At 34.1% G+C, this 14,763-nt stretch overlaps 1 protein-coding gene across 4 annotated transcripts in view; it reads right to left on the bottom strand.

Annotated features, from left to right (window-relative positions):
* LOC122526461 (rap guanine nucleotide exchange factor 2-like) overlaps positions 1-14,763 on the bottom strand; it is a 133,225-nt gene that overhangs the window by 33,200 nt on the left and 85,262 nt on the right. For 3 of the 4 annotated variants that reach the window (XM_043649876.1, XM_043649875.1, XM_043649878.1), the window contains one exon: positions 3,747-3,819. In XM_043649876.1, coding sequence (XP_043505811.1) covers positions 3,747-3,819 — 73 coding nt within the window. Of the gene's footprint in view, positions 1-3,746; positions 3,820-9,448; positions 9,571-14,763 lie in introns of those variants that run through there. The other variant, XM_043649879.1, reaches the window with a different exon arrangement.

Genomic DNA, 14,763 nt, shown 5'->3' with positions numbered 1-14,763 from the left:
GGCTTTTTCAAATGATTTATACCAATTTGAAGCTTAAGCCGAAATAAACGTCCCCTCTCCCCCCCTCCACCATCATAGTCGAGGTGAACCACTAAAGGGCTGAGAGAAACCGGAGGGTGTTGGAGTAAGGTTAAAGGTCAGGGCGTTAAATTCATAGCAGGTCACAAAGCTGCCGGAGGGCGTGTGCACGGAGGAACCTTTTGCTTGGATGAAGTAACTTGTGACAAACGGTATATATTCTTTTTACTCACTTATTCTTTCACATATTTCTTGTCTGTAACTGGATAATACGAACAAGCAATGGTCAATTTTTTGGATTTAAAAAAATTTCAATCAAATGTGTGGAAGAAAAATTATTTTTGATTGTGGAGAAAGAAAAAAAAAGTAAGTAAGTTTGAAAATTTGTATCGATTCGCATCGTATCGTACGTTTCGTTTCACGTTGTATAATTTGACGTGAACTCGAAAGAGGAAACATTTAACTGTTGCAAAGTTAGCCTTGATTCGTTGTTACCTGTCGCGTCGTTTTAAATATAAACGACCGTCTACCACCGAGCAGCTACTTTGTTGTTTTTAGAACGTGAATTTATATAAACGTTTTATTTCTTTCTACACACACACACACACACACACACAAACGGAAAGATTTAGACAAATGAGTAATATGTATTTATACGGGAGATGTAACACAGCGTGTAACTTGATTTACAATGTAGTTAAATCTTTTTTTTTTGAATTATTCCGTAAAATAATAATAAGATTACAATTAGGTCGAGTTGTGCCGAATGTTTGCAAATTCTCGAGATAATTTGAAATTGAGATAATTTCATTGAAAACAACGAAATATTCGTTTAATTTGTGTTTTGTTATAGTTACATTCTTAAAATAGAATTATGGCTAGGTAATGTGTGTTTTTTTGAACAAAATAATTGGATTCATCAACATGAAATTTCTGTATAACTCGTGCCAATTATTGTAAAATGTAGTAAACAAGATACCTGGTGATATTCGTCGAATAACAGACAGATTTAAATAAATTATCGTAGCGCGTGTAAAGTAAGAAACCGACGTGAACGAAACGTGAGGGGAGATAAGTCGAATAAAAATTAAAGACACATAAGAAGTCGCTACTTATCTACGTAAGCATAATACCAACCAGTGACAGAAAGAATTGCGTAATACTAAATAAGAGTATATAAATAATATATAACAAAGAGTAAAACTTGAGATTCTGTCATTGAATTTATTTCTCATTATTCTCGGTCATCTTATTTCGAGCTCGTAGTTCGATATCGGAACACGACTTCGTCTTTGGCGCCTTTGCTATCAGAAAAAAAAAAGAAAAAAGAAAAAAAAAAAGGAGAAATGCACGCGTAACCAGAAGAGATCGGCTTGCTTGCTGACTCATTTAGTCGGTCATTTTTATTGATTAGTTTGGAACGTTTTATCAATCGTGGGTTGTCACCCGATAACACGGATCACGCCGGAACAAGGATATGCAGCTACGTTTATGATTCATTTTCTATACTGCAATGAGAGGCGCCACAATTGTAAACACGCATATATATCCTATTATTCTATGCATTTTACTAATGCATATTTTTATATACACCAATGTGTGTATTCTTGCATTTATGTAGATCTATATCATAGAAAAAAATACATTAAAAAAATGTTAATTATATATAACCAAGGAAACGTATTTTGGTAGATTGCATTAGATTAAAATAAATAATAATAATAATAATAATTTACAAATAGAATAATAACATTAAATTCCACTGAAGTATATTATTGCGAACGTATTTATTCGCACTGTCATGGCGGCGAATATCAAACAGTCAAACAAATCGCGAAATTGGATTTTCTTTTCTTTTTTTGGAGAAGAATTTCAACAAAAATATTATCCGACGTTTAATTATCAGCGTAATGGGGTATTTGAAAGGCAACGTAACATTCTCGATAATGATTGGTAATTTTCCTCGAGCTAAAATAAATGAATGAATTGTTTACGATATTCGCACGAGAAGTATGTCGTACCATCGATAAAGTAGTTTTCTTCTCAAAGGTGGCAGCACAATATGGGAATAGTATAAAATACCACCATACGATGTTTCGTAATTGTGTGTGCCCGACTAATGCGATTAGGCGAATAACAAAAAGCTATATTTGCATGATAATCCTATAGATTTCGATTTCAGTAGAGTAACGTAAACATTTAAATAATATCACTTGAAATTCTAAATCATAATGAAAACTTAAACGAACGTGTGCCTTCTTTATCTCCTATTTCCTATGTTTAACTCTCTCAATCGTGAGTAATTCAAAGTGAATTCGACGAAATCTACAAGTTTTTATTTGTATTAAGCGTACGTTAGACGCATTTGTTGAAAAGAAAAAAAAAGAAAAAGTAAACGAGAGGTCAAAGAAATTGGACAATTTAAATAGAAAAAAATGACTATTCAATTAAATGATGTAAAAAAAAGAAGAAGAAGAAGAAGAATAAGAAGAAGTGATTTTTGTTTGATGTAGCTTGATTTTGAATTTTGCAATGCGTTATTTAAATAATGATTCCATTAACGGTATCTCGTTAAAAAAAAAGAGTTAAGATGGTTCTCAGTTTGAAAAGCTTACGGCGAGAATATAACCAGGAGACAAACTATCGATTAACTGTCTCTAACGCGTTACATCTCGAGTCTGGCCGACATTGTCTTTCGATATGCGATATCGTCACCCGGTGCCTTGTTCGCTAACGTTGCGAATGTGCACATCGTTTTCTCAGTTTCGCAGAGAGAAACACCTGTATATTAGTATTTTTAGATATTATAACCGATGTGATCTAGAAAGTAGAGAAAGAAAGAAGAAAAAAAAACTGGTATGTGTACTTATGTACGCACGTAAGAAGTTATACTTCTTTGCCGTACCAAAACGAACATAACCTCAATAACTTCAAAAATAACTTTAAAAAATAACTTAACAAAAAAGAAAAATTTATTATTATTATTATTATTATTATTATTATTATTATTATTATTATTTAAAAAAAAAAAAGGAAAGAAACATATTTTCAATCGATCGATATATTATATATATTAGAAAGAATAATAAAATATCATAATATATGCAACTTCATGCCGTATACTTGAAATCGCTTTGCCGCGCGTCGTAAATACTGTGACAAACTTCATGGTGTCGTTTTTCCAGACGTTCGGAACAAAATCACTCCCCATTACATTTTCCCAAACGTGCCAAAAGAAGTATAACTTCAAAAAAGACAGAGAGTGAAAACGAATGTGTGTGTGTGTGTGTGTGAGAAAAAGAGAAAATAAATTCTATCATATCGATACGAAATGTTTGTGGTAAGTAAACAACGCAAGTTACATTTTCCCCCTACTTATTTTTAAACATATACCCAAGTAAATACACACACACACCCACACATATATACACAAAGTACGTATATTTTATCTAACCACGTAAAAAAAAGAAAGAGAGAAATCGATATTAATTATCGTGGGACGACATTTCGTATATCCGTGACTCTTAAAATAATAACCTGGCTCGCGACCAAATATATTATCCTACCTACCATCTTTCTCTTCTTTTCTTTTTTTTCGTTTTTTCCTATCTATTTCCCATTTTTACCGTAGAAGAAAGAAAATTTAGCAATCTTCAGTCTTTTGAAGCTGAGAAAAAAATATAATACACACACATACACACATACATAAAGAAAAAGAATATACTTACGACGATCATCTCGGAGGGCTCCAAGACGAAACATTCGTTGGGTCTCCTGGCACTGCCCGTTCGCTTTCCAAAGCTACAACAGAGAAGAAACAAAAGGAAACTTTTAATACCTCTCTTCTCTATGTTTTCCTATACTTTTTCTAGATACTAGTCTCGAAAGATGGATGTAAAACGCGAAAGGAGAAAAATAACTATTGGAAGAGGGTGAGAGAAGGAAAGAGAGGAAGAGAGGAAGAAAGAAAGAAAGAGAAGAAGAAAGAAAGAGCATCATCAATTTGAATAACCTTTTAACTGTTGACGTATCTAAATAGGGGTATAATTGATGACGTCGGATTCTTAGGATGCCGATTGTCAAGATCACATTTGAATTCATTATTTTTACGTTCGAGACACGTCGAATATAATTTTCATCATTTAATAATATATTTGTTTGTAAAAATCATTAGGGGGGGAAGAAAAAAAAAATGAAAGTTTCAAGTTAAATAATTGTCAGCTTGGATTATGATGATCCCTTCGATCCGATCATAATATTCTTTTCTAAAATTTATGATTATTTTAATACTCGTGCCATTTATCGTTAGTTAAATTCGTGAAAACAGTGTTTTAACGCGTGTACGTAGGTATAAGTAAATATCTTCGAACGGAATCGAAGCAAAATGTAATTTATCGCTCGGGCCATTCTACTCTTCTCCCTTCGTTTCACAGTAATTCGATATAGTTTCGAGTATAGTGAACACACAACAAAGAGAACGCGTTCGCGCGATCGTATAAATACGTATTGTTCGCATGGTAACTTTTATTGGGCACCTCCCCCCCCCTCCGCCCACCCACACCACCTCAATTCGCCCACCCCACACCTGTCCTCCTCCTCCTCCTCCTATTCATCCTCCTCTTTCTCTTTCTGCTTCCATGGGTAATCAATTCGAATCCCCATAATATATCCGACAGATGTAGCCCATCGTCAGGAAGCCACTCCTCAAATTAGCCATAAACCATGTCGGTTTTCGGTGTGTCCCCCATCCATCGATTTACCAAAATCTCGTGCGATTACAGGGAAAGTTAGGAGGGCTGGTGGTTGGTGGTACCCATGGCTTTGCTTGCTTTCTTTCTTTCTCCCACCACACGACGAACAATGCCAACGCCACACGAACTTTCACCCTCGTGGGAGAGAAAGGGAAGGAGGAGGCCCTGAAAATGGTTTTCGCGTGCCTTTTCAAGTCATTAAGAGGGAAAGGTATACATGACAATGAAATAAAAAGAAAGAAAGAAAAAAAACAGGAGAAACGGAAAGTAGGGGTTTCAATCCAATGGATTTGTTTTTTTTTATTTCCTTCATTTCTTCTTTTCTTTTTGCTGCGACAAATATTATTCATTCGTTTACATTTCATTTCCCTCGGTGAGTTTATTTTTAATATATTAAATAAAAAAAGAAAATAACGTTACGAGAGACATTTGTAAATTATTTTTTACATTTCCTGCGTTAGTCCAATAATAATAATGATGATAATAATAATAATAATAGTAAAAGGGGGTAATTCTTGAATGAGAGGATCGCGTTGGAATTGAAGAGAAATGTTGTTAGAGAATGCGATTAGCAATTCGCATAACATTTTCCGGTTTACAAGGAACAACGGTAAATACTCGGGGAATTCTCTAATCTGATTATTAATGGATTTTAGAAAACAATGGTTAAATAATTTAGGTAGAAAACCGTTAAATATCCTTCTACGTTAAGGCTAAAGTTTATAGGAAAATTGTTGGGTATAACATAATAACAAGCCAAATATCGTTATTTATTCCTCAGGTTAAAATTGATCCGTGATACGATATTGAGGGGCCCTTTCCTAGTTGCTCGTATTAAACAGAGATTAACAAGCTTTCCCCGCTGATACTCGTTGCATGTACTAAAAGTTCCTCTAATAAATTACCTAGAATTAATACAAACTTGTAAACCCTATATTCGGACCCTTCGAACATTCGTGTATTACGTATTCGATTTTTTCAAAATTAATTTCATTTTTATTTCGTTTTTCAATGTACGTCAACCACCATTGATTGCATCTTACGAGATTAATAAATATTATCAAGAAAAATATTCATAATTCTCTATAATATCATATTTTCTTCCCCCGAATGAACAAAACATTACGTTCACGATATAAGAAATTGTTAAATTTAATATTACCGATAAAAATATCAAAATAATTCCTTATACATCTGACATATGGAATTAATTCTCTATACAATGATCTCATCTTTGATTAAATGTATTATAAATACGATGATTAATTATTTCATTAAATGTTAGTATTACGTATTAAAACTGTCAGTATAGGAGGATTTCGATTTGCCAACCCCAAAGAGATCCCGCTGATCGAAGCTCGATCGAGCCGAAGAAGGGAAGGCCGTAAGGTTGTCGAAGGCTGTTGACCTGATCCCTCTTCTCTTTCTATCTCTCTTTTTCTTTCTCTCATATATATATACACGCACACACACATATACGCGTACTGATGTATATACATGCACCTTTCTTCGACTCGTATAGGAATATAACCAAGAGACGGTTTTTCGATGCGTAACAACACACATGCATAAAACGCATGCGTAAGCCGCATATCTCTTCTGCGTACAACACCGCAGAAAATTCAATTCGACGTGGACGGTGCCATCTACCTGTGAATTCTCATTCCCCACCCCTCCTCCCCCTCTTTCACTCTCTTTTTCTATAAAACTCCATATCATTCTCGGTCTACGGTGCGAACCATCTTTCCGTCACGATTTAACGTCACCTTCTTACGGGATTACGTTTATCAGTGGGTTATCGAACACCGATATCACGAGTGGACTTTGTACGGTTTCGTAGGAACGTAGGAAAAAAATAATAAAAAGATATCGAAAGAAAAAACTCTCTCTCTCTCTCTCTCTCGAGTCAGAGCTTGGTTAGAAGAAAAAGAGAAAGAAAGAAAATAAGGAAGAGAGAGAGAAAATCTTTCGATAAGAATTTTTACCTGCCCCTGCACCCCGCACGCCTGCCTGCCCACCTTACTTCGATTCGAGCTAACTTCGAAGAATCTTGAAAAAAAAAAAAAAGAAAAAATGCGTTCTGCAGCACCCACAGTTAAACGTCGACGACGATTTTCATGAAAGCCAATTAAATTTTTACGAGGTTGGTTGGTACGTACACACGTAGACGTATAAACGCAAAAACGAATCCAAAGTTACGTTTGAAGTAAATTCTCGCGTGAATTCGGCACGAACGAAATATCTCGAGTTTTATGTTCTGGTTACTTGCTTGCTTGCACGCGTGCACACACACACACACGCATACTCTTTCTTTCCTTCTTTCTTTTTCTCGTTTAAGGTACATCGAGCAACGAGAAAAAGACGCGAGATAAAACGCGTTATTCCGATGATAAACGATTATTATAACCGGACTTCCGAAAAAATCTTTTTTCTTTTTTTTTTTCTTCAGTTTCTATTTTATCGTCCAACCAAAAGAAAAGAAAAAAAGCCACGAAATTTCCGTACCGTTTTTTTCCAAGAGCTCGGTTTTCCCTGCGAAATATTCCTGGACGTACTACACACGGGGGTGGGGGTAAGGGGAGGGATAGGGGGAGGGGGTTAGGTTCTCTTCTCAGTGTACAATTTTCTCCCTCGTTTCCGCAAAAAGTAGGAGAAAGAAAAAGATAGAGAGAGAGAAAAGAGGAAGAAAGAGTACGATAGAGAGGGTTCCCAGTTGAAGGGGTGAAAGAGAGAAAAATGCTGAAGAGCTACGAGGTTTGCCGACGAGACAGCGTCTCATTGTCGACCTGAGCATAGCAAAGTATTCTCTCTCTCTCTCTCTCTCTTTCTTTCACTCTTTTACTAACTTCTCCTTCTCTTTCCTCTTCCTCAGTCTTTCATTCATTTTGCGAAATCATCCGTCCCATTTCACGAGTGCCAGACGAGAGAATCCACTCGACTTAATGAAATATTTCTCTGCCGTCATTAGCTTGCTTATGCTGGCCCTTATCGGACCGTTTTTCTCTCCATTCAGATAGTTAAAAGCTTGTAGGAAAAGCTTCTCTCTCTCTCTCTCTCCCCTCTCTCACTCTATCTTTTTTTATTTTTGTATAAAAAGATAATAATAATTTTTTAATATATTTCTACGATCAAACGTTAAATCCTACAAAATGTTTGCCTAAAATTAATCCAATTATATATTCACGTAGCTTCTCTCTCTCTCTCTCTTTCTATCTTTTTTTATTTTTGCATAAAAAGATAATAATAATTTATTAATATATTTCTATTACGATCAAACGTTAAATCCCTACAAAATGTTTGCCTAAAATTAATCCAATTATATATTCACGTAGCTTCTCTCTCTCTCTCTCTCTCTCTTTCTATTTTTTTTTATCTTTGCATAAAAAGAGAAATTTGTAATATATTTCTATTACGATCAAACGTTAAATCCTACAAAATGTTTGCCTAAAGTTTACGTTTAATCCAATTATATATTCACGTATGAACCACCCCTTATCCGTAGGTGTCTGTGTGTGTGTGTGTGTGTGTGTTTATCGTATTTAGAAATTAACGTCGAATACTGTTGCATCGTGACATACTAATTTATTCGAGTCTGAAGACGTTGCTAACATTTAGTAGGTTCCTCGTTCTAACGGTTATACACGATGCTACCGAGTGCGTATCCATGTTCCGTTGGAAAAATGATTAGATCGATCTTCCGTGCTTTTAATTTACGTATTATCATACTTTATAACGTAGTTTCAATTATTCCTTGATTTTATTATTATTATTATTATTGTTGTTGTTAATTGGTTTCAGTAATTTTTTAAAAGATAAAAAGAAGTTAACACACCTATTGTTATTTTTAATCCAATAATAATGAGTCGATTCGTATTATTAATTAATACAATCTCATCGTTTCAATTCGTTCGTTAAATTTTACGCGAAATATAAAATATAATTACGAATTACATATACGAAATTTTACGAGCAGTGATAAAAACAGTAGTCGTCGAAAGAAAAGAAAAAGAATCGAAGTATACGTATGTTTCTGGTATTATGTATCATTTTATTGATTTATGCGTATCTTATTTTTCGAAGAGAGAGAGAGAGAAAGATATATATATAGGATGAAACTCAAATAACCCGTTGAATACCTTGCGAGAAAGTAAAAAAAAAAACAACAAACTCAAAGCAAAAAGAACATCGAGTAAAACATATGGAATATAACGTTACTCGTATAACATTTACACACATAAACGTAAATTAATTAAAAATAATAATTTCATCAAATTCTATACGTTTCCATTTCATTTTATTTTCTAAAAAAAGAAAATAAATAAAAGAAAATAAAAAAATATACTTATTGTAAATCAAAACAATATTGAAACAACGAACCACCGTATTGTTATCACATTAATAATTAAATAAAAATAGATAAATTTTTGATATATAAAATAAAACGATCGGAAAAAAGTTTAAACAAAGTGAAATAAGAAAGTAAGCGAGGTAAAAATAAAACAGATTTGACTTCGTGACTAATAATAATACAGCAGCAGCAGATGGGAGAAGAACGAAACTAGAATAACGAAATGGAAAAGTGATGGAGGAGCAGCAAGAAGGGCTCTTGGAGAAGAGGGATGAGTGCGAGGGGGGTGGGGGGTGGGGTTGAGGAAGGAAAAGGGAGAAGGGCGACTCACCAAACGGAAAATCGTCTTCTCGAAAGGTCGGCGGCGGTGGTGGGGGAGCACGATGGCTCCTGTCGACCGATTCACTTCTCAGGGCTTGAACGGCCTTCGGTACGGCCCTGAAAGGTTCCTGAGGTGTCCTCGCAAAAGTTCCCGCGACGACTGCGCCATTTCCAACGGCGTCACTCAAGTGACTCCCACCACCCAAACCCCCAGCCCCCATACCAACACCCCCACCCCCACCACCACCGTGAAAACTGTTCCATCTTCTCACAGGACCCCTATTGTTGTTGTTGTTGTTGTTGTTGTTATTAGTAGTAGCAGCGATGTTACCACCGGTCCCAACAGGGCCGCGAAGTTGATTCGTGTGTTTGTGCATTATCCACCTTCGTTCTTCTTAAAAATCGATCTTCATTCTCCTCCCCCTCGAATCTTCGCTTTTCTCTCTCGTCCCCATCGTCTCTCTCTCTCTCTCTCGTTGTCGTCTTCTTATTGTTAATTGTCAAGGATATTCACAATTATCTCTATCTTTCTACCACCACCTCCACCCCCGCCTCTTCTCGTTTTACCTCTTTCGAGAGTTTTGTTTCCTCGAGCAAAGTGTTTCCTTCCTTCTTTCCTTGATAATGAGGACTCCTTCCAATACTTAACAGCGATAACACCGAACGATCAAAGAAGAATTCTATCTCTTCCACAACATTAAGATTCCTTTCGGTCTCCCTAAGAAACCATCTAGAAAATATTGTTCACGAGTCGTTAGAATTTTTCTCGCTACTCTCCTTTTCCTAGTTCGAAACCACCGAACGATAGATCGATTTCTCTATTTCCGATTTTTTCTTCCTACTGGATTCGTGCGTCTAACGGGAAAGAACATTTGCCATCGAAAATCATTCAAAGAAATTATTTTTATACGTTAAACAATCGTTGATTAACGTTCAATTAAATATACATCGATATTCGTGAAATAACTAGCATGCTATGTTAAATGAAATAATTTTATAAAGATCTGTTTGAAATTCTTATATAAAATTGAGATTTTATTCGTCTGTAAAGTTATAGCTTTTGTTTAAAACTTAAAACAATTGTTCGTAGTCATTCGTTCTTATCTCTTCCTATATATATATATATATATACTTTGAAAACAAATGTTCTGTTAGAGGAGTCGTGCTCTGTTATATCGATTTTCAAAGTACAACTTTGACACAATTAACTAAACGTCTACCGTTATTAATTCATATTATACATTTAGTTATTTAATAAAACAACTATAATCGAAATGTATATTTATATATGATTTTCTTTTAAATACGTTTAAATTATTTCATGTAATATAAACATTATTTCACAAATTCATTGAAAATGATTACACTTTATAAACGATATTTGACGCAATGAATTGAAAAATATGAACTCAACAAAATTCATTCCTATAGAAATATATTTTTCAATGGTATCAAAAAATATGTTATTTGTCATAGATTATTTATTATTACGTGACCAATTTGCTTTTCCTAACATATTCTAACAATACGAGAACGTGCCCAGTTGCGTGAAAAGGTACGCTCGACTAACGGTTGACGCGTCTCGTACTTATCTACCTCTTCTTTCTTTTTCTTTTCTCTTCCTATCTTTAAATTGTGCTTTATCAATTCGACGCGTTTGCATGGAAGAAGTACGATAACAAAAAAAAATAAAAAAATCCAAGAGAGAAGAAGAACTACGCGACAAAGACGATAAAATCCGAGACACCCGTAAGGGAGTTATCGTTGTCGCACCTTTCATGCAACCCGCGTAGTGCTATCATAAAATGATAAGTATCCCCCCCTTCTTCTTCCTCCTCCTACTCCTTTTCAACTTTTCCCCCCTTCGTCACCCCCATTCTCAAATTCTTCGTCCAATTTCGAAAGTTGCTTCGTCGAGATGTTTCTCCTATCAAGCAGACGACAAGATATTTTTTCCATGGTAAAACTATAGTTGTTGTCTGCTCGTAATGCTTATGGTGACACTCGCTAAAGTATTTTTCGAACACTTTTGTAATACATGAAATATTTGATTAATTATACAAAATAATTTTTGTAGGTTCAACGATTTTTACGTTTTTAAGAAATAAATCATAATTATTGTATGTATATATTTGTTTTGTTTTATCTATATATTACATTGTACTATACTGTAATTAATGGCCTGTAGGGAGCCCCTAGGCTCTAGGGTCAATAAAATATTAGTAAATAAATAATATTAATCTAAATAATATATATATTATATTATATTATATTATATATAAAATAAAAATAAAATATTTTATTTTTTATATAAAAAAAATATATATATATATATTAATAAATATTTAATTATATTAAATTATTTTAATATAATTATTAAAATAATAATTATATAATAATTATATATTTAATTATTTTAATCAATAATTAAAATATATATATATACATATTTTTTAATTTGCTTGAAACTTTACTTATATAATCTAGAGAGTCATATTTTTCATTACAATGTTAAAAATATGTCGGTATAAGTGTTGTATAATATACTTATTATAATTAATAAAGTATTTCATGACAAGTCAACGTATGTTACCTACGTTTTTTTATGTATCAAGGCTCGATATTTCAACGATTATTTCTCTCTCTCTCTCACTTTTTCTCTCTAACATTTTCAGACACAACCCTAGAAACCCGATAATACGATTGTCGATAAGAAGAAAACTCGTTCGATTGTTATCCGAATCGTTTTATAGAATTTCTCGGAAAGATAAACGAAAATTGAATTAGGGAGAGGAGGGGGGGGATAATGTACGAAACGATAGACAATCCAAACTGTAAGAGAAATTTTGTTTAAATCTATCGGAAATGTTCAAATATTATTTTGTGTTCAATGAAAGAGAAGAAAAAAGAAAAAAAAGAGAAATTTACGAAAATTTAGGAGGAAAAAAAACAAGACGAAAGTTAAACGTTTTCGAAGAATTTTCTTAGAAGCTCGTAACATTGCTGCAACTATTAAAAACATATGTTCTCCAGATTGAGTGATCCTACGATCTTCGAAAAACCATTTCCATTCTATGAGAATTCTAAGAAAATCAATGAAAAAAAAAAGAGAATTCCTCTAACGTCATACAAATTAATCAATTTCTAGTCGTAGAAAAATATTCGAGGAGGATGAAAAATCGTTTAGTTATCAGATATTTTTAGTCTGAAATAATGACACGCGACAATTATATATTAATTATTCGATAAAATTATAATCGATTGATTATTACGTTTTATTCCAAAAAAAAAAAAAAAGAAAACACGGTCGGAGAACAATCCGGTAGATTAAATATTACCTTGATCGAACAGTTAATAATCTTATCGAAGTAAAAAGAAGAAAAAAAAAGAAAAAAAAATCTCATGTTCGATAATGAAAAATTGTATAGCTTGCAATGCCTTACGTAATAATCTTTGACGGATAAACCCCTTCCTAAGTACGAACGTGTACAACGTAAGAAGAGTAGAAGAAAAAAGAAAAGAAAAGAAAAGAAAAGAAAAGAAAAGAGAAGAGAAGAGAAGAGAAAAAGTGAGAAAATAGAGAAAGAGAAACAAGAAAAAAGAAAAAGGGTCCACGTATATAATGGCACCCGTGGGAATAGCTTAGTAATAGCGTGTACCGAAGTGCATAAGAGGCCCCGAAGGAGGAAGAGGAAGAGGAAGAGGAAGAGGAGGGTCCGGGGGTAGGGAGGGGTAGGGGGTAGGTTTAAGGATAAAAAAGCAAGAGAGTGGGTAGACCTTCTCGAGTAGTGGATAGAAATTCAGTGAGCTTGCAAAACCCCTTGAGCACGCGCTCGAGAAGCGGCTCATCTTCCTCTTTTCGCAGCAGCATCCGAGCTTACGAAAGGAAAATCCGAGCACACGCTTTTCCCCACGACGACGACGACGTTTGTGCTTTTCCTCGTCCCCCACCCCCTTCTCCTCGTTGTCGTCTACGTCGTCTACGTCGTACCTGGCCCTTTACCTGCGTAATTCATACGTGCATACGTGTGTATGTATGTATACTTGTACCTAAGAACTTACTTATGAAAGATAGCAAAAGAGTCTGACTTTTCTTTACTTACATATGTATGTATGTATGTATGTATGTATGTATGCACATATGAAGCATTCAGTGCACACACCGATTAACTCCATAAAACAAAAAGTTCGATAAACGCGACGAAATAATGTACATTGTTTTTTCAAATTCCTGTTATAATATAGATTCACATATATAATGTAAAATGCATAAATACAGATACAGCTTTCATTTAACGGTGTATAAAATTGTGAAGAAAGAATAGCCAAAAAATAATCGAAATAAATTACTTATTTTTCAATGACCAACATTCAATGGCGTTAATCTTTATTATTCGGGAAAGTTATTATAAATATAAAATGTTATGACTATACCGAGTGGGTTGACACATAAATCGAAGATTTTTCCAAAAAAGTGGAGTTAATCGATGTGTGCACCGAACGGCTCATATGTATGCACGCTTTTATTAAATCAAAAGATGAAATCGAACTATCATCAATTTACGCGTAATGCTCGTTTGTTTGTTTTATTTGTTTTCTCTTATAAATTTGATCTAATTGATCCCCCCCCATCGATATTCGAATTTGGTATCGTTTCAATTAACACGCGCGATCGGTGGTATTTATCTTTTTTCCTCCTTTGTTTTGCTTCGAATTTATTTTTTTGTTCCGTTTAAAAAAACTAAACGAAACATTCGCAATGAAAAGTAATCGAGCGGAGGAAAAAAAAAAGAAAGAAAAAAACGTACGACGGGTTATTCGATATACTACAACACACACGTTTTTCAATCCCGTATAAATCGTTCTACCTTTCCGAATATTTGATTCTAACGTTTGATAAATAAACGTATCTCTTTCCATTGTTTTTAGAATACAAACGACGAATATCAAAATTTAACTTTCAGATAGACCCTTTTCTTTCTTATTCTTCTTCATGTCCAACGCGTATAAAACAGAAATTCCGGGGAAAGTAATTAACTGTCGTAATGGCGATAATTACCGGTGCAATTTAACAGTAGGAAAAAAGAGGACGAAGAAAACTGCTGCTGTTGCTGTAAGGTCGTAAAAGTGAGATAGTAATATACATGTGTACACCTGTATGATTGCTACTCAAATATTCAACCATCTGTGTTGGACGTTGCTATGTGTTAAAAATCTTTTTTTTCGTAATTCTCTCTTTCTTTCTTTCTTTTGAGTATGCTTGAATTGCCACTCGAAGAGAAAGAAAGAGAGAGAGAGAAACAAATAGTCAGGTCGAGTACGCAA

Source organism: Polistes fuscatus, unplaced genomic scaffold (genome assembly GCF_010416935.1).
Source record: "Polistes fuscatus isolate 324 unplaced genomic scaffold, CU_Pfus_HIC Scaffold11, whole genome shotgun sequence".
NCBI classification, from domain to species: Eukaryota; Metazoa; Arthropoda; class Insecta; order Hymenoptera; family Vespidae; genus Polistes; species Polistes fuscatus.
Note: the sequence above shows the minus strand (reverse complement) of the source record. Positions and strands in the feature narration are given on the sequence as shown.